Raw genomic sequence first — 19,161 nt, forward strand, 5'->3', positions numbered from 1 at the left:
TTCTGAAAATGCTTGGTTTTCTTCTTTTTTTAATTTCTAAAAAATGAAACCCATGATAGAAGAGTACTTTCTACCTTCAATAAATTTTTCAGTGTTAACACAGCCAATTATGTTTTTGTATAAATGCCAGGTGTATAGTAATAATTACAACAAGAATGTTAGATTATTTCTGTGAATGTGAAGAAGTTAACTGTGATGTTTTATTTTTCTTTCTCTAAAAACTCATTAAATGAATAATAGTTATTAGTTTTTCTATTCCAAGATAATTATTAAAATATCCATTATAGCTCATCTCTTCATTGGAGAAAAGTGCTTTTGTTATTTTCAGTATTTTGCTTAGCATATGAAGTCAGTAAGAGCAGGCTGGGTTAATTCAAAAGAGCTGGCTTCCTAACCAGACTGCATGCTCCAGTTGTATTCAGAAACAGCTGTTTTCTTGTTTAGTCCAAAACAAGAGCACAGAACCCCAAAGCATCAGATAACTCCATTGTGGTTCCTTTTCCAGCCAAACACATGCACACAAAATTTTACATTGATAATTCTGTCAACCTATCAGGAAGACAGTAGGCAATGAATAAGTTGCCTTCAGTGTGCATGTGTCTGCCTTATTCTAAAAAACATCTAATTTTTATTTACCCTTTTCATCCCAAAAGTAGACAAGTTTATTGAAGCCTGGATTAATTGTGCTATATATCACTATTTTCAAAAATCACTTCATATAGAAAAAAATTTTTCCCATTTACTTCTCCATGTACCAGGAGTGCATCTGAATTATTCCTAACCATGGGAATTATATGATTTTAATACTGTGTTAAAATCCAACAGCAAATTTATAATAGACAGTGATAGCAGATTTTCCAACTACCTAAAAGTTCATGTGCACTAAATCATTGAATACAATCATAATTATTATTGCCTTCTTCCTAATGCTAAAGAATAAAATCAATTTATATATTTTGTACTTTAGTAATTCATTTATCAAAGAAAATACATTTGATTTAATCGCTAATTTATGTTAAATAGATAAAAATTAATATATGCTTGGATTCACTTTAAAATTCCAGGAATATGTGAAGTTTTCTTTATCTGAAGAGAATTAAGGCAATATTTTATCTTACAAGTAAATTAAAGCTGAAGTGCTTATTGGTGTCCCTCAGTGCAGATGACACTGATATGTATTTCTTTTTTCTCCATAATTTGGCTCAGTAATTTATAAATATTTTGAGGAAAAATGTTAATTTCAAAAAAAAACGTTATTTACATTTGAAAACTATCTTTTAGTCTAGAGAGTGAGTGGGACCCCGATGATACGACAGCAAAGCCAGTGTGAGTCACCTCACACGCACAGATTCCACTCCCAACAATAAAGTCCCTAAACGTTCTACACGGAGGAACTCTAAAAGCTTCCAGAATCTCTCCTGCCCTGCAAGGAACCCATAAGGTTTTGACTCTATCACAGGTCTGGTAAAGTTTTACTACTCATTCTCCTCTTACACCATTGCCTCAGCCATTGTCCATGCCAAGTGTACCTCAGCCTGTGCTTTGTCTCTTCCCCTGCAGCTATGTTTCTTGCTACTTTGGGCAATGCCCCTCCATGTTTCCAAGACCCTCTCACCCTCAACAGAGTGAGACCCCACAAACTGCTTGTCTTCTCACTTTATCTCTCCTGGGAGCAGGACCTAGATCATTGCCAGTGGTTCTGAAATAAAGGGACTGTGAGATAATCCCCCCATAGTCTCTACCGCAAAACTAGGTTTGGGGAATGTTTCATTTTCTTGATGTCTTCCTAACTCGCATTACTTAAGATTTGTACAGAATAACATAAGGGCAAAGTTGTTTTCCAGTTTAGCAACCCACTGATTATTCAGCTGGTTTGAGTCTCTGAGCCCATCCTCCATCATGTCTCATTTTCTTACACAAATCTTCCATGAAAACTCAGTTTAGAGAATAATATAAATTCTCAGTAAAGACTTGATAACTGTTTCAATAAACAATTGATAAGTATTTGTAGGACTCCTTCATGACTCTGAGAAGGCAAGTTTGGATTCTAATCTTTGAACGATGAGATACGTGAAAGCATAAAATAAGTGATGCTGTACTGGATTAAACCAATATTCCCCTTGGTCCATACTCTCTCCAACAGTGACTTTAAGGGCCGTTTGATAGAATAATACAGTGGTTGCTCTCCATGATGATATTTGCAAGTTAACCTAAATATCAGTAATATCCCTCTTATAAGCTATTACAAATCTAAAATGTGAACCCTGTTATTGGGAAAGCTTCCCACCAGTCATTCCTAGTCATAAATTGCCCTTTAGATAGTGGCAGAATTGATTGTTATCAGTCCCCCTGTCTTCTGACTTGACAATCAGCATGACCTTTTTTCATAAGTTCTCTGATACCCTAACTCTGCTGTCCTCTTGTTTTGTCAGGCACTCCAGGGTTTCTCAGCCTTGGCACTATTGGCATTTGGGGCTTGATAATTCTTTGTTGACGGGGAATATGTTGTGTATTGTAGGATGTTTAGCAGCCGCCCAGGCCTCTACCCACTAGATGCCAGAAGCACTAACCTTCTCCAGTTGTGACAATCAAAAATGTCTTCCAGACATTGCCAAGTTTCCCCTGGGGGTCAAACGGACCCCACCCACACCCCACAGTTGAGAACTACTGCTCTATTTTAAGGAAACTTTGCTTTCATTTTCCCATTACGTGCACATATATAAGTAGTGATGTTGGAGTTACAGACTACCCTACTTAAAAACAACAGCTTCACGTAAAGATGTATCCAGCTATGTGAGGCTCAGTGTGATGAATATGATTAAGATGTCTCTTAATCAGATTTAGATATCTCCTGACTACCATTTATTTCCTTTGCTTAAGAAACTTAGCTGTATGCTAAATCTTCACACAGACCATGGAAAATTAACGGTATGCTAATGTTATTATTATTATTACTTAGCAATCCCAATAATGTGGTCATAATTGTCCCTGATTTTAACATGGTTATCCTTCACTTGACATAAAAAAGGAAGTCTATTTTTATTTGAATGTCTCTTTTATTCTCATAAACCATGGGCACAATGCAAGATCTCTGAACATACTGGAACAGGTTTGTTTTTATCACTCTTTTACTAAACTTTTTCGTACTTGATGAGTCTTTTCTTTTACCCGTATTTCTGCTTGCCTGTTACTGTGGGTGTGTTTAAGCAGCAGCCTCTTACCCACTGCTGTATCTCACACGAAGGAGAGAGAATGTTTGATTGACCTCCAAATGTTGGCATCTCCCTTGTGAGAAAATGTTTTGACCATGTCTGCCTGCTTGCAGAGTCACTGACTGGAAAAGCAATATCGTTCCCAAGATCACAGGAGAAAACATGCCTGGGCCAGGACCATAAAGGCTGCATACTGCCCTGTCCTTAAACTCACTGGCAGGCATAGGTCTATATTACATTTCAAATTGAATTTTTCCATATGAACAATCTTAGTATATGGGTCACATTTTTTTTTTGGTTGATTTAGTTTGATTTAGTTTTTTATTGTAGAGACATAAAACACGGAAGACTATATGACTTAAACTGGTCATGAAAGTAATTATATGCCCAAATATCTAAGTTATGAAATAAAATTTCATGTTTTATTGTATTTTGTTTGCTTTTTTTTTAACATCTTTATCGGAGTGTAATTGCTTTACAATGGTGTGTTAGTTTCTGCTTTATAACAAAGTGAATTAGTTATACATATACATATGTCCCGATATCTCTTCCCTCTTGCATCTTCCTTCCACCCACCCTCCCTATCCCACCCCTCTAGGTGGTCGCAAAGCACCGAGCTGATCTCCCGGTGCTATGTGGCTGCTTCCCACTAGCTGTCTGTTTTACATTTGGTAGTGTATATATGTCCATGCCACTCTCTCACTTTGTCCCAGCGTACCCTTCCCCCTCCCCATATCCTCAACGCCATTCTCTAGTAGTTCTGCGTCTTTATTCCCATCTTGCCCCTATGTTCTTCATGACCTTTTTTTGTTTTTTTCTTTTAGATTCCATATATATGCGTTAGCATACAGTATTTGCTTTTCTCTTTCTGACTTACTTCACTCTGTATGACAGTCTCTAGGTCCATCCACCTCACTACAAATAACTCAGTTTCATACCTTTTTATGGCTGAGTGATATTCCATTGTATATATATGCCACATTTTCTTTATCCATTCATCTGTCGATGGACACTTAGGTTGCTTCCATGTCCTGGCTATTGTAAATAGAACTGCAATGAACATTTTGGTACATGACTCTTTTTGAATTATGGTTTTCTCAGGGTTTATGCCCAGGAGTGGGATTGCTGGGTCTCATGGTAGTTCTATTTTTAGTTTTTTAAGGAACCTCCATACTGTTCTCCATGGTGGCTGTATCAATTTACATTCCCACCAACAGTGCACGAGGGTTCCCTTTTCTCCACATTTATTGTTTGTAGATTTTTTGATGATGGCCATTCTGACCAGTGTGAGATGGTACCTCATTGTAGTTTTGATTTGCATTTCTCTAATGATTAATGATATTGAGCATTCTTTCATGGGTTTGCTGGCAATCTGTGTATCTTCTTTGGAGAAATGTCTATTTAAGTCTTCTGCCCATTTTTGGACTGGGTTCTTTGGTTTTTGATATTGAGGTGCTTGTAAATTTTGGAGATTAATCCTTTGTCAGTTGCTTCATTTGCAAATATTTTCTCCCATTCTGAGGGTTGTCTTTTCGTCTTCTTTATGGTTTCCTTTGCTGTGCGAAAGCTTTTAAGTTTCATTAGGTCCCATTTGTTTATTTTTGTTTTTATTTCCATGTCTCTAGCAGACGGGTCTAAAAGGATCTTGCTGTGATTTATGTCATAGAGTGTTCTACCTATGTTTTCGTCTAAGAGTTTGATGGTGTCTGGCCTTACATTCTGTTTCGAGTTTATTTTTGTGTATGGTGTTAGGGAGAGTTCTAATTTCATTCTTTGACATGTAGCTGTCCAGTTTTCCCAGCACCACTTATTGAAGAGGCTGTCTTTTCTCCACTGTATATTCTTGCTTCCTTTATCAAAGATAAGGTGACCATATGTGTGTGGGTTTATCTCTGGGCTTTCTATCCTGTTCCATTGATCTGTAATTCTGTTTGTGTGCCAGTACCATACTGTCTTGATTACTGTAGCTTTGTAGTATAGTCTGAAATCAGGGAGCCTGATTCCTCCAGCTCCGTTTTTCTTTCTCAAGATTTCTTTGGCTATTCGAGGTCTTTTGTGTTTCCATATAAATTGTGAAATTTTTTGTTCTAGTTCTGTGAAAAATGCCAGTGGTAGTTTGATAGGGATTGCATGAATCTGTAGATTGCTTTGGGTAGTAGAGTCATTTTCACAATGTTGATTCTTCCAATCCAAGAACATGGTATAACTCTCCATCTATTTGTGTCATCTTTAAATTCTTTCATCAGTGTCTTATAATTTTCTGCATACAGGTCTTTTGTCTCCTTAGGTAAGTTTATTCCTAGATATTTTATTCTTTTTGTTACAATGGTAAATGGGAGTGTTTTCTTAATTTCACTTTCAGATTTTTCATCATTATTTTATAGGAATGCAAGAGACTTCTGTGCATTAATTTTGTATCCTGCTACTTTACCAAATTCATTGATTAGCTCTAGTAGTTTTCTGGTAGCATCTTTAGGATTCTCTACATATAGTATCATGTCATCTGCAAACAGTGACAGCTTTATTTCTTCTTTTCCAATTTGGATTCCTTTTATTTCTTTTTCTTCTCTAATTGCTGTGGCTGAAACTTCCAAAACTACGTTGAATTGCAGTGGTGAGAGTGGGCAACCTTGTCTTGTTCCTGATCTTAGTGGAAATGGTTTCAGGTTTTCACCATTGAGAATGATGTTGACTGTGGGTTTGTCGTACATGGCCTTTATTATGTTGAGGAAAGTTCCCTCTATGCCTACTTTCTGGAGGGTTTTTATCATAAATGGGTGTTGAATTTTGTCGAAAGCTTTCTCTGCATCTATTGAGATGATCATATGCTTTTTCTCCTTCAATTTGTTAATATGGTGTATCACGTTGATTGATTTGCATATATTGAAGAATCCTTGCATTCCAGGGATAAACCCCCCTTGATCATAATGTGTGATCCTTTTAATGTGCTTTTGGATTGTGTTTGCTAGTACTTTGTGGAGGATTTTTGCATCTATGTTCATCAGTGATATTAGCCTGTAGTTTTCTTTCTTTGTGACATCTTTGTCTGGATTTGGTATCAGAGTGATGGTGGCCTCGTAGAATGAGTTTCGGAGTGTTCCTGTCTCTGCTATATTTTGGAAGAGTTTGAGAAGGTTAGGTGTTAGGTCTTCTCTAAATATTTGATAGAATTCGCCTATGAAGCCATCTGGTCCTGGGCTTTTGTTCGTTGGAAGATTTTTAATCATATTTTCAATTTCAGTGCTTGTGATTTGTCTGTTCATATTTTCAATTTCTTCCTGGTTCAGTCTCAGAACGTTGTGCATTTCTAAGAGTTTGTCCATTTCTTCCAGGTTGTCCATTTTATTGGCATATAGTTGCTTGTAGTAATCCCTCATGATCCTTTGTATTTCTGCAGTCTCACCTGTTACTCCTCCTTTCTCATTTCTAATTCTGTTGATTTGAATCTTCTCCCTTTTTTTCTTGATGAGTCTGGCTAATGGCTTATCAATTTTGTTTATCTTCTCAAAGAACCAGCTTTTAGTTTTATTGATCTTTGCTATCGTTTCTTTCATTTCTTTTATTTCCGATCTGATCTTTATGATTTCTTTCCTTCTGCTAACTTTGGGGGTTTTTTGTTCTTCTTTCTGTAATTGCTTTAGGTGTAAGGTTAGGTTGTTTATTTGAAATGTTTCTTGTTTCTTAAGGTAGGATTGTATTGCTATAAACTTCCCTCTTAGTACTGCTTTTGCTGCATCCCATAGGTTTTGGGTCATCATGTTTTCATTGTCGTTTGTTTCTAGGTATTTTTTGATTTCCTCTTTGATCTCTTCAGTGATCTCTTGGTTATTAAGCAGTGTGTTGTTTCGCTTCCATGTGTTTGTATTTCTTACAGATTTTTTCCTGTAATTGATACCCAGTCTCATAGCGTTGTGGTTAGAAAAGATACTTGATATGATTTCAGTTTTCTTAAATTTGCCAAAGCTTGATTTGTGACCCAAGATATGATCTATCCTGGAGAATGTTCCATGAGCACTTGAGAAGAATGTGTATTCTGTTGTTTTTGGATGGAATGTCCTATAAATATCAGTTAAGTCCATCTTGTTTAATGTATCATTTAAAGCTTGTGTTTCCTTATTTATTTTCATTTTGGATGATCTGTCCATTGGTGAAAGTGGGGTGTTAAAGTCCCCTACTATGATTGTGTTACTGTCGATTTCCCCTTTTATGGCTGTTAGCATTTGCCTTATGTATTGAGGTGCTCCTATGTTGGGTGCATAAATATTTACAATTGTTATATCTTCTTCTTGGATTGATCCCTTGATCATTATGTAGTATCCTTCTCTTCTCTTGTAATAGTCTTTGTTTTAAAGTCTATTTTGTCTGATACGAGAATTGCTACTCCAGTTTTCTTTCGATTTCCAGTTGCATGGAATATCTTTTTCTGTGCCCTCACTTTCAGTCTGTATGTGTCTCTAGGTCTGAAGTGGGTCTCTTGTAGACAACATATATACGGGTCTTGTTTTTGTAACCATTCAGCCAGTCTATGTCTTTTGGTTGGAGCATTTAATCCATTTACAGTTAAGGTAATTATCGATATGTTTGTTCCCATTACCATTTTCTTAATTGTTTGGGGTTTATTTTTGTAGGTCTGTTCCTTCTCTTGTGTTTCCTGCCTAGAGCAGTTCCTTTAGCATTTGTTGTAAAGCTGGTTTGGTGGTGCTGAATTCTCTTCACTTTTGCTTGCCTGTAAAGGTTTTAATTTCTCCGTCTAATCTGAATGAGATCCTTGCTGTGTAGAGTAATCTTGGTTGTACGTTTTTGCCTTTCATCACTTTAAATATGTCCTGCCACTCCCTTCTGGCTTGCAGAGTTTCTGCTGAAAGAGCAGCTGTTAACCTTATGGGGATTCCCTTGTATGTTAGTTGTTGCTTTTCCCTTGCTGTTTTTAATATTTTTTCTTTGTATTTAAGTTTTTGATCGTTTGGTTAATATGTGTCTTGGTGTGATTTTCCTTGGATTTATCCTGTATAGGCCTCTCTGTGCTTCCTGGGCTTGATTGACTATTTCCTTTCCCATATTAGGGACGTTATCAACTATAATCTCTTCAAATATTTTCTCAGTTCCTTTTTTTTTTCTCTTCTTCTTCTGGAACCCCTATAATTCAACTGTTGTTGTGTTTAATATTGTCCCAGAGGTCTCTGAGACTGTCCTCAGTTCTTTTCATTCTTTTTTCTTTATTCTGCTCTGCGGTAGTTATTTCCACTGTTTTATCTACCTGGTCATTTATCTGTTCTTCTGCCTCAGTTATTCTGCTATGGATTCCTTCTAGAGAATTTTTAATTTCTTTTATTGTGTTGTTCATCATTGTTTATTTGCTCTTTAGTTCTTCTAGGTCCCTGTTAAACATTTCTTGTATTTTCTCCATTCTATTTGCAAGATTTTTCATCATCTTTACTATCATTACTCTGCATTCTTTTTCAGGTAGACTGCCTATTTCCTCTTCATTTGTTTGGTTTGGTGGGTTTTTACCTTGCTCCTTCACCTGCTGTGTATTTCTCTGTCTTCTCATTTTGCTTAACTTACTGTGTTTGGGGTCTCCTTTTCTCAGGCTGCAGGTTCGTAGTTCCCATTGGTTTTGCTGTCTGTCCCCAGGGGCTAAGGTTGGTTCTGTGGGTTGTGTAGGCTTCCTGGTGGAGGGGACTAGCGCCTGTGTTCTGGTGGGTGAGGCTGGATCTTGTCTTTCTGGTGGGCAGGACCACATCCGGTGGTGTGTTTCGGGTTGTCTGTTGCCTTATTATGATTTTAGGCAGCCTCTCTGCTAATGGGTGGCATTGTGTTCCTGTCTTGCTAGTTGTTTGGCATAAGGTGTCCAGCACTGTAGCTTGCTGGGCGTTGAGTGGAGCTGGGTCTTAGCATTGAGGTGGAGATCTCAGAGAGAGCTTTTGCCATGTGATATTACGCGGGGCCCGGTGGTCTCTGGTAGACCAATATCCCAAGCTTGGCTCTCCCACCTCAGAGGTTCAGGCCTGACACCTGGCTGGAGCACCAAGACTCTGTCAGCCACATGGCCAGGCGCGTTGGGAGTTTCTTGCCTTTTGGGAAGTCTGAGGTCTTCTGCCAGTGTTCAGTAGGTGTTCTGTAGGAGCTGTTCCACATGTAGACGTATTTTTGATGTATTTGTGGAGAGGAAGGTGATCTCCACGTCTTACTCCTCCGCCATCTTGAACTTCTCCTATACATATATTTGCCCTCCATAAATTATGAGCCTGAGAGTTACTGTGTCTGTTTAATGTTGTTTGTTGGGAGGGAATTTGAAATCCTTGATGGATAGTGCTGGTAAGAATTGAGATTCAAACCAGAGGAAGGGGAGAAGGCAGGAATGGGAGGAGTGGACAGGGACCACACCATTCCATGCTTACCAGCTACTAAGCAAAGTCAGCTTCACACACAGAGATCAGGAATCAGTCCTGAGCTCTCCAACCCCCACAGCTTATTGGTTTGTTATATGCCAGAGTAGGAGTTCTCAAACAGCTAGGCCTTAGAATCACCTTGGGCACTTGTGTGAAAATATCAGTTCCCAGACTCTACCCTAAACGTGCTACTCTTTGGGAGATACTCCTTTATATTTGTGAAAGCTCCTTTGTAGACACAGAGCTACGGAATTTTGCTAGAGAATGTTCTTCCAGCCTCATCAAAGGAATAACATATCTACTTCAGTCCCTTTGATCTCAGGCTATAAACTTCCAATTGACCTGACTAAATATGAGTCTATAAGCCATTACACACAGCCATGTGAAACCAACAGGAATCAACTTTCCAACATTCGTATTCCCCCCAGAGTTCCCACCTTAGTACTGGACGTGTAGGATATTCTCTATGAATGATTACAATTTGATTGAGACAGAGCTCCCCAAAACTTCATAGATTTGTCAAGGAATAAGATTAGGAAAGGTAGCAAGTAAGAACAGTAAAATAGTAATATGGTGGATGCATAGAAGCCATGCCTAAAAATACACAGTCAATTTTAGTCATTTACAGTAATTATGTTTATAAATCCACCATGAACACTGAATTAGTGAATTCTAAACCAATGCTCCTAGAGGAAATGCAGGATTAGGTTCTTGAGAGCCTCTGGTCACAAGATTTTCATCAACCAATCAATACATAACCTTGTTTTACGTGTATGTCTGTCTAAAGACACTTAATTTAATACAGTTGAGTCATTAAAATTGAACTCATGTACTGTCACTTGCACCTAAACAAAGCTTAACTAGTACACATACTTTATCTGAGGGGCAGGCACCTCAGCCCTCTTGTACTTAGTCACACTAGACAACACTGCAACACTATGCTTAGGGACCATTTTAAACAGCAAAATCACCAACAAAGAGCACAAAAATGTGAAAAACATGGCACTAAAAAGATCATAAAAAGGACACTTGTTTACTGTATGAGAGCTGAAACAATAAGACGGAGCATGAGAAACATTGCAAGACATTGGGAGGTACTAACGTTCCTCCCTCAGCTGGGAATATGTGCATTGGGCAGCTCAGATGTGTCACCACTCTGCGCCAGTGCATGTATTCAACTGTGACAGCACCACACGTGTTGATTTGGGGGTTACAAGTAAATTTTAGTGAGTAGGCAAATTTGCAAATAGGAAATCCACAAATAATGAGGATTAGCTGTATTTTGAAACTACTAAAAGTACACAGTCGTTTTATAAAACCTGTAAGTCTTTATAGTAAAGATGAAGAAGGAAAAGGTCAGGCATAGGAAATTGGATCAAAAGTGTAACCTACTATTCCTAGCATGGCTCATGCATACGACTTTTTTTTTTTTGCGGTACGCGAGCCTCTCACTGTTGTGGCCTCTCCCGTTATGGAGCACAGGCTCCGGACGTGCAGGCTCAGCAGCCATGGCTCACAGGCCCAGCCGCTCCGTGGCACATAGGATCTTCCCGGACCGGGGCACGAACCCGTGTCGCCTTCATTGGCAGGCAGACTCTCAACCACTGCGCCACCAGGGAAGCCCACGACTTTTTTCTTCAGTTCCTTTCTTTGTCTTTGGATGGAATAAAAGGGCCATAACTTCTTTAAGGCAGAGACTGTGTCTCGTTTAAAATTGAATCCCCAGCATCAGGCACAAAGCAGGTATTCAGTAAACGTTTATTGAATGAAGGAAGGATCAGGCAAAGAAATAGGAGCAGCTGTACTAAGGTGTGTATTAACCTTCCAAATGAGACCTGACCCTGTCGAACGTCAGCAGTGATGGTGTTGCTCACGGGCAGATGGTCAACAGTGTGCAGAGGGCTGCAGTGGGCTTGGTAAAATTGCCACGTCTCCTTCAGTCTCTCCAGTTTCCTTCCCTTATCGCCCATCACTAGGCAATAGTCCAGTCCCAAAAGAGGCGGTGGGTGACCCAAATGATTCTTTAGTTTGCAGAAATCTTTTTTAAGAAGGGGGAGTGGTGGCATTCTGATGTTTCCTGCCTTCTTGGTTATCTGCCATCAGTTTTCACTCTCCCCAAACCAGCTCACTTAGATCACCAGGAAATAAATGCATGGAAGCAGCACTTATTTAGCACTTTGATGTCGTATACATATGGCACTTGGTGTGACTTGGCATACAGGTCTTACCAGTCCCCAGGTCTGGGGGTAAACCAGTTGTCCATTTCTCTCACTTCTACTCTGGAATTCATCATTGCTAAAGAAAAGCATAGAATTGTGGTGGTTGTCTCTGTGTCTTACTTGTGGTTCCCAGCCTCAGTGAGACCCGTGGTCTTGATCATCTTTTTGTTCTTCCTGACTGACTCCCTACCCCATGCTTTACAGTGCCTGGTCACGGTAAGGTCCACGTAACCTCCTACTCCAGGCTGACTTTGTCTCCCTGCTTTCTCTGTATTTCTGTTACTTCCCCTTCCTTCTCCAGCTGCTTTCAGATCATAGAAAGAAGTGCCCTCCTGTCTATGGCCGACCTCTCCACTTGTATTTTTGGTCATTTTCCCCTCCCACATTTTTCTAGCCTCACTCAACCAATGGTCTGCATCCTCACTCCTCCACCCCTTTGGTGTCTTTATAGTTTATTCATTTAACACATATATATTTTTTTTCCAGGCACTGTGATAGAATGTTGTCTGGATGGTGTAATGGTGAATTAAACAGAAATAGTCCCTCCACTTACGGAACTTACAGCCTAATGAGTGAAAATAACTGTAATTAATGAGTCATAAAACTAAAACATAAGCAGTGAAAGGACAGTGAAGGGAAGCTGTGAGGCCTTGTGGTGAGAAGTGGATGGGGTAGTTTTTGTAAGGGGGTGGGGGGCAGGAGGATACATTTGAGGCATTAGAAACAGCTTGTGCAGAAGCCCTCAAGTAGCTAGAAGTGCTCATCAGAGAAACTGAAAAACCAGCTGGTCACAGGGGAAGGGATAAGGGATAAAGCACACGATGGAGGGAGGGACTGTTTCCAGCAGTTTACAGACCGTGTAAAAAAATCCTCCGTATGCCAGCTTTCTGGGTCATTAACACCCCTGCTTTTTTCTGTTTCCTTAATGTTTGTAACAGTGCGCTTACCTCTCCTGTTTCTCTCTCGTTCTCTGGCTTTGCCTGCCACTGTAATACCAGCCTTCTACAAGCTACATGCTGTATGTCTTTTATTTTTCTCTAGCACTTTTTTCTGGATTATCCTCTACCCCTATCATTTCAAATATTACTTTGGTATTTCAGATGTATCAAAGTCTACATCTGTAACTTCGGCTCCTGTTCTGAATTCCCCAAGTGTATTTCTAACCGCCTACTAGAAATTTCCACGTTCACGAAGGTGTCATTCTGGAATCTCTGGTCCAGTGTGCCCAAAACCAAATCAATTTTTAAAAGCCCAATTTTTTTCTTCTCTACTCCAGTGTGTTATGGAATCATCATCTACCTTCACCTTTAAGGACTTCTCTCTTGAAAGAACAGTCAAATATCGGGGGTTTTACAGCATAAAAGTCTGTTTTGGTAGAGTTCTATATGAAATGCAGGGGAGCAAATGGAAGTGGCCCCTGACCCAAGCTTAATGAGGTCAGGAAAGGCTTTCCAGAGGGGTTGATTTCTAAATTGAGTTTTATGGGAGGAAGAGCATTCCAGGCAGACTGAACAAATATGAAGACATGGCACACAGGCCACCACAAATATTTCATCATGGCTGGAGCCTAGGCTGCAAAGTTAAAAAGAGAGAAAGCTGAACCTCAACGAGGAGATGGGATCAAGAAGATCCTTGTATGGCATGTTAAGGAGCTGGATTTGATCCTGAAGATACTGGGGAGCCACTGGAGGATTTAAAACATGGAGGATGGCATGATCAAATCAGTTGTTTCAAAAGCTCATTCTCTAAGCTCTGAGAAGGGGGAAAAAACAAAAAAAGCAGTGAAATAAGACCAGGAGAGGCGGTTGCAGCAATCCAAGCCAGCCATAATGCGAAAGTAGGGTTTGGTGAGGAAATCCATGTGAAGGAAAAGGAGCAACCTAGGTTTCTAACGTGACCATCAGTGTGTAAAAGCAGAAGGGCACTTCAGCGTAAGATGCGCTGTGTGTAGCACCTGTGCAGCAGCCAGGGGGCTCGGGAGAGATTTGCTGAGAACTCAGGCTTGCGAGGTAGTTCTGATGAAGATGGATGGTTCCAAGTGTATGTTCAGAAAAACGGCCATATTTACAAGATTTGCTGAAAACTAACGATTGCCAAATCATTTTGAAGAAAACTGGAGATCCAGGCTCTGGGTATTGATTTGGAAGTCTTTAGCATAAACATACCTGTCGAATCCACGGGAACAGAGGAGTGTACAGAACTAACGGGTAGAAGACATTAAGGAGCACCAGCTTTTTTAAAGAGTGCACTGAGGGGGAGGAACCTGGGAAGGAGATTGCTGGAACCAGCCCCCCAGCCCCTACCTGTGGAGGTCTCCACGCTCCCATTCTCCAGTCTTTACTGCACCGTTTACCTGCCTACCAGAGGTACCTTCCTAAAATAGAAATCAAGTCGTGATTTACCAGTTCAGACATCTTAGCTGATGCTGTATTTGTCTTTGAAGTCCAAATCTCTTAGGTTTTAATCTAGCTCTCATCCCTCAGAGATTGAACAGAAGTTCTGACCCACTTTTCCTCATCTCCCAAATCACCCTCCCGAGTATGCTGCCCTGCAGACGCAAAACCTCAAACCTCTGCTTACCCCGTTTTCTCCAGCTGTATAGTTTTTGTGCTACGCCAACTATCAGAAATTCAGTTTATCCCTTAGGAGACAGCTAAATGCTCCCTCTTCTGAGAATCCTTCTCAAAAGCCTCCAGTTGCAATTCAAGACTTCTGTTCCTTTATATCTGCACATTTTTTTCCTTTATCATAATGTGGATCTCCCTCTGCCTTGTAGGTTGTCTCCACGCCTTCCCCTGTTAGAGTAGAAGCTCTCGGAGCCTACTTAGCTTTGTATCTCCAGGGCACGTAGCACGGTGCCTTGCCCCTAGAGTGGCTTTCCGTTAAGTATTTATTGTTGCTGTCGTTTTTAATTGGCATAATTAGTATCCCAAACTACAAATCATGAATCAAGATGAAGGGCTTTACTTTTTGTTTTAATATACTTATAGAAACTGCATCTTAATGCAGAGGAATATTTTGTCCTTAAGGAAAAGCATAATTGGAGGATTTAGCGTCAAATACAACTCAAATAATCAACAATAAATTCTAAAATCAAAGAATCAACAGCAAACTTGTATGAATATTTAGAGTCATAAAATTATGCTGCCAGAAACATAATTTTAGCAACAGAGAAAACCTGAAAGAGCTTATCTAGTCTAGTGGTTTGTAAACTCTCCTCTGTAGAGCCCTGTTCCTCAGGGCTCTGTGGAGTAGGTCTGGGGAGGCCAGGTTTGCCAGACCACCAAATGTAGCTTCACCTAGAGAAATTCTGCTTTTCAGTGTTTGTATGTGAGGCTTTCAAACAAAATTATATTGAAAACTAGTTTTGCTTTTAAACCAGTTTGAAAAACAGGATTGTAACCTTCAGGCTACTTCTGTAATCTTGCTGACTCTGGGCCTCCATTTCCTCATCTGTAAAATATAAGAATGGTGCTATGATAGTTCATGCTTTTATTCTAAGCACCTCCTGTACATTTTCAAGTAAGAAAATCAGACCTCAAGAGAAGTTAAGTGGCTTACTGAGGCCATAGAGAGTTAATGACAGAACCAGGATTAGAATTTAACCAACAGCCCTCGTTGTTGGGTTTTTTTCTTTTCAATAAAAATTCCTACAAAGTGGGTATAAAACAATTGCAGATATTAATTCTTTGGAAAAGGTAGATATCAGGAGGTATATAAATAGCTTTAAAAATCGAGTTCTAGTATATCATAAATTTGCCTTATTGAAAGCTGGTGTGCTGCTGCAACAAACATAGATTGAACATTTACTTAATTTTACATTCATTCTTCAAGTTTATAGAAATATTTGGGGGAGTTGTTTGCATGGCCCATTTCTCTTTTCCAAAGTTATTTATGAGTTGTTTCTTCTTGGTAAATCTCCATGTAATCACTGGAGGCACTGAAAATCATTCCATTAATCATTCCTTTCATGTTTGTCTCACTGCATCTAAACTTAAAAGTATCACTACGAAGTTGTGAGGGTTTGGGAAGCAAGAGTCTCCGGATTCTGATCCTTTCATTCAACTCCTTTGCTTTGCTCATCTTCCTCTCTCCATCCCTTCCTCTCCAAATCAAGGGTATCCATGAAGAGGAAATGAAATTCACAAAACAGCTGAGAGGTGTGTGTGGACAAGAGGGCAAGAAGGGCAATCATACTCCTTGGCCTTGATGGGGGGTGAGGGTGCTTATGGGCTGATTGTCTCATAGCCTTGGGCTTTTTTGTTTAAAGATAAAGTGAAACAAAACAGCTCACAGAGACACCTCCTTCTTCCCTCTCCTTCTGCCTCCATACCCATATGGCGCGCTGCTGCTGAGACCAAGGAATGAGTGAGTAAAGGTGTTGAGAAGTGACGTATTGGTCCTAAAGAAATAAGTGGTGTCCTTTTATAAATCAGTGTCAAGACTTTGTAATGTGGATCTCCTACTAATTTGTGATTCATAGCATTTGAACATAGCATTTGAACATGAAAAAGGACTTGGATATGCCTGCTACAGTAATGCAGTAATACAGTAGGAAACAGGGCAGGAACCATGTTTAACCTGCTTAAGACAGACTTTCTGAGGACATCACAGCACCCATTTCATATGAAGAGACTACTAGAAGCAGGTTTGGTAAGACCTGCATGTAGTAATATGTTGTTACTCATTTGTCAGGGTCACAACAAGAAAGGAAAAGTAACGCTGACGTAACAGTGATGTATAATTCAGTCTGACTTCCCTTCCCTCAACCTCTGGAGTAGACTTATATTCTGATTAGAGCCATTATGTTGGGTTTTTTTAATCCAGTAGTTTTACAACATTTCATATACAGTTGGCCTTCCTTATCCACGGGCTACACATCTAAAGAGTCAACCAAACAGGGATCGAAATTATTTGGAAAAAAAATTCCAGAAAGTTTCAAAAAGCAAAGCTTGAATTTGCCGTGCTGGCAACTATTTACATAACATTTACATTGTATTTACAACTATTAGCATAGCGTTTACATCGTATTAGGTATTATAAGTAATCTAGAGATGATTTAAAGTATACAGGAGGTTGTTAGGTTATATACAAATACTACACCATTATATGAGGCACTTTAGCATCTGCAGATTTTGGTATCTGTGCAGGTGGAAGTGTCCTGGAACCAATCCCCCTTGGATACTGAGGGCCGACTGTATATACATGTATTTAAGGTAAGATGTTGCTCTTGCCTTGGGCAAAGAGAAAGAAGTAATACTTAGACCATGTGAAAGAAGCATCTGACCTTTAATCTGTTGGCTGTGTTTGGAATTTATTTCATAAGTCTGGGGAAAAAAACTGAAGAAATTCAGTTACAGTTGATGCTCTCTGAGAGGTTTTGATGGTTTTCTTTTGCTCTATGGATTTGAGGGCAGGTAGACTATTCTGCAGTCTGCATTAGTCCTTGAATTTAAATTCTCTATGTGTTTGTACTTTTTTCCCCAAACACATTTTAAATGAGTCAGATCATCTTCAAATAGTTGAGAAAAATCCGAGATTGGTTCTTTTGTTGTTCTTTGAAATAGGCTCACTTACTACCACATTCAGGTTTTGCCACTAAGTCTCCTTGCCCTTTAACTGTTGTTTTCATTACATGCTTGATTTAAAGGTCTATAGCCAGCAATAATATTACATAATTATGGTCCAGAAAAGTACAAAATCCTCTTGAAATCTTTATGATAAGAAAAGTAATACTTGTTTAAAGGGACTCAGTGCCAAATCTTGCTGAAATCTGATTGTGAAGGAGGAAATCCAAAAAGGCAAACAAGTTTCAGTAGAGATAAGACTGGGAAAGCAGTAGTTACTCAAAGAAGTTAAGACTGAAAGAGATAGTTGTACTCCTTGTCTTTCAGTTCATTTTGGCTTTTTGTTTTCTGGGGTTTTAAAATTTTAATTAGGTAGGTATGGTATATCTCTTTCATTTGTATGTAATTCAAAACTTTAACATAGTAGTGATTTATATTTTCTATGTGAATTTTAAGTAGATCCTTCCCATAACATGTAATTATCTGTAAAAAAAAAAAAATTGCAAGTCTGTCTTATAGCAAGATTAAGTTGATTTCTAAACTACTGTCTCATGTCAACCACCATTTTCCACAGTATCCTTTCATTTGGAATTAATGTTCAAACTCTAGAGGAACCGTCTAACACTCAGAGTATAATCTGGCACCGCTGAAAGTGCTTATTTGATTTTCTTATGGAGGTGCCATTAATAAAACAGACATACTAAGCAAATTTTGTAGAAGATTTAAAGAGCTTGCAGATTCAAAATCTTACACATAGTTCAGTGAGTAACACCATGAAAATACAGTGTACTGACAGGATTACAAAGGAAAGATGCAGTGTTGAAAGGTAAATTTAGAACTTAAGTAATATAACATAGTATTACTGAATTAATTTAGGCTGACTCACAACTGACTCTTTTTGCCACACACCTGAAAGCTCACTTTCTTTATGAAGAGCGCTTAACCAATCTGGAGAGCTGTTTCCTTGGTTTTCCATGGGCGTGAATAGACACTTGTGATAGACATGCCGATAGACACTTGTGTTCAGAACAGGCATGCTCTCTCCTCATTCATCTAGTTGGTGGGTTTTCAGCGTGTGAATATTGCCTGTGTTGCCTTCTGTGATTTGTGATTTACTCTTTGTTCTTCTTTCCCAGCAGTCATTCAAGTCCCAGGATTTCAGACCGGGCTCAGAGTCTATGACACAGTAAGCAGCTTTTCCTCCTAAATAATTTGCAGTGATAAATAGTTGGGGGTTTTTTTGTTTTTTTTTTTAAGGACAATTTATCCATTTCCCTCTTCATAATACCACACTAAAAAAAATTATGAAATGCCTATTTCGAGGCATTAAAGAAAAAAAGCTAATACCCAAAACATTATCATTGTATATGTCTTAGAAATGCCTAAGGTAGATGAGCAATTTTTGAAGTATTTATTTTAAAAGATCTCTAGGAAGTTTTTGTATTTTTTTGATACTTGCTATATTACTTAATAACATAAATAGAAAACCTCAAAAAAAAAAATACCGAAAACCTTTGCAAAGCACTTCTCAATTTTTATCATTACAGATGATTTTGTACATAATCTGAAGCCCTGACTTCATATTCACACGTCACTAGCAAACTATCACATGAGTGTAGCAACCTTGAACAGCTCAGGTGTCTGCTGTGCCCTCCCATCCCACCGCCACTGTCCCCACATTGGGTGCATGCCTACACACATGTGCACACAGAGAATCCCTGCTGAATGTCCTTCAGGAAAATATTGGGTTGGCCAAAAAGTTCAGGGGTTT

At 39.0% G+C, this 19,161-nt stretch overlaps 1 protein-coding gene across 3 annotated transcripts in view; it reads left to right on the forward strand.

Moving 5' to 3' along the window:
• AHI1 (Abelson helper integration site 1) overlaps positions 1-19,161 on the forward strand; it is a 210,435-nt gene that overhangs the window by 165,963 nt on the left and 25,311 nt on the right. For 2 of the 3 annotated variants that reach the window (XR_014326800.1, XM_082856087.1), the window contains exon 24: positions 18,527-18,576. Coding sequence is in view for 1 of the 3 variants with exons in the window: in XM_082856087.1 (XP_082712213.1) it covers positions 18,527-18,576 (50 nt within the window). In the remaining 2 variants the exon portion in view is untranslated. Of the gene's footprint in view, positions 1-18,526; positions 18,577-19,161 lie in introns of those variants that run through there. The other variant, XR_014326801.1, reaches the window with a different exon arrangement.

The sequence above is a fragment of the Leucopleurus acutus genome (assembly GCF_964270905.1).
Source record: "Leucopleurus acutus genome assembly, chromosome: 15".
In the NCBI taxonomy this organism is placed as follows: domain Eukaryota; kingdom Metazoa; phylum Chordata; class Mammalia; order Artiodactyla; family Delphinidae; genus Leucopleurus; species Leucopleurus acutus.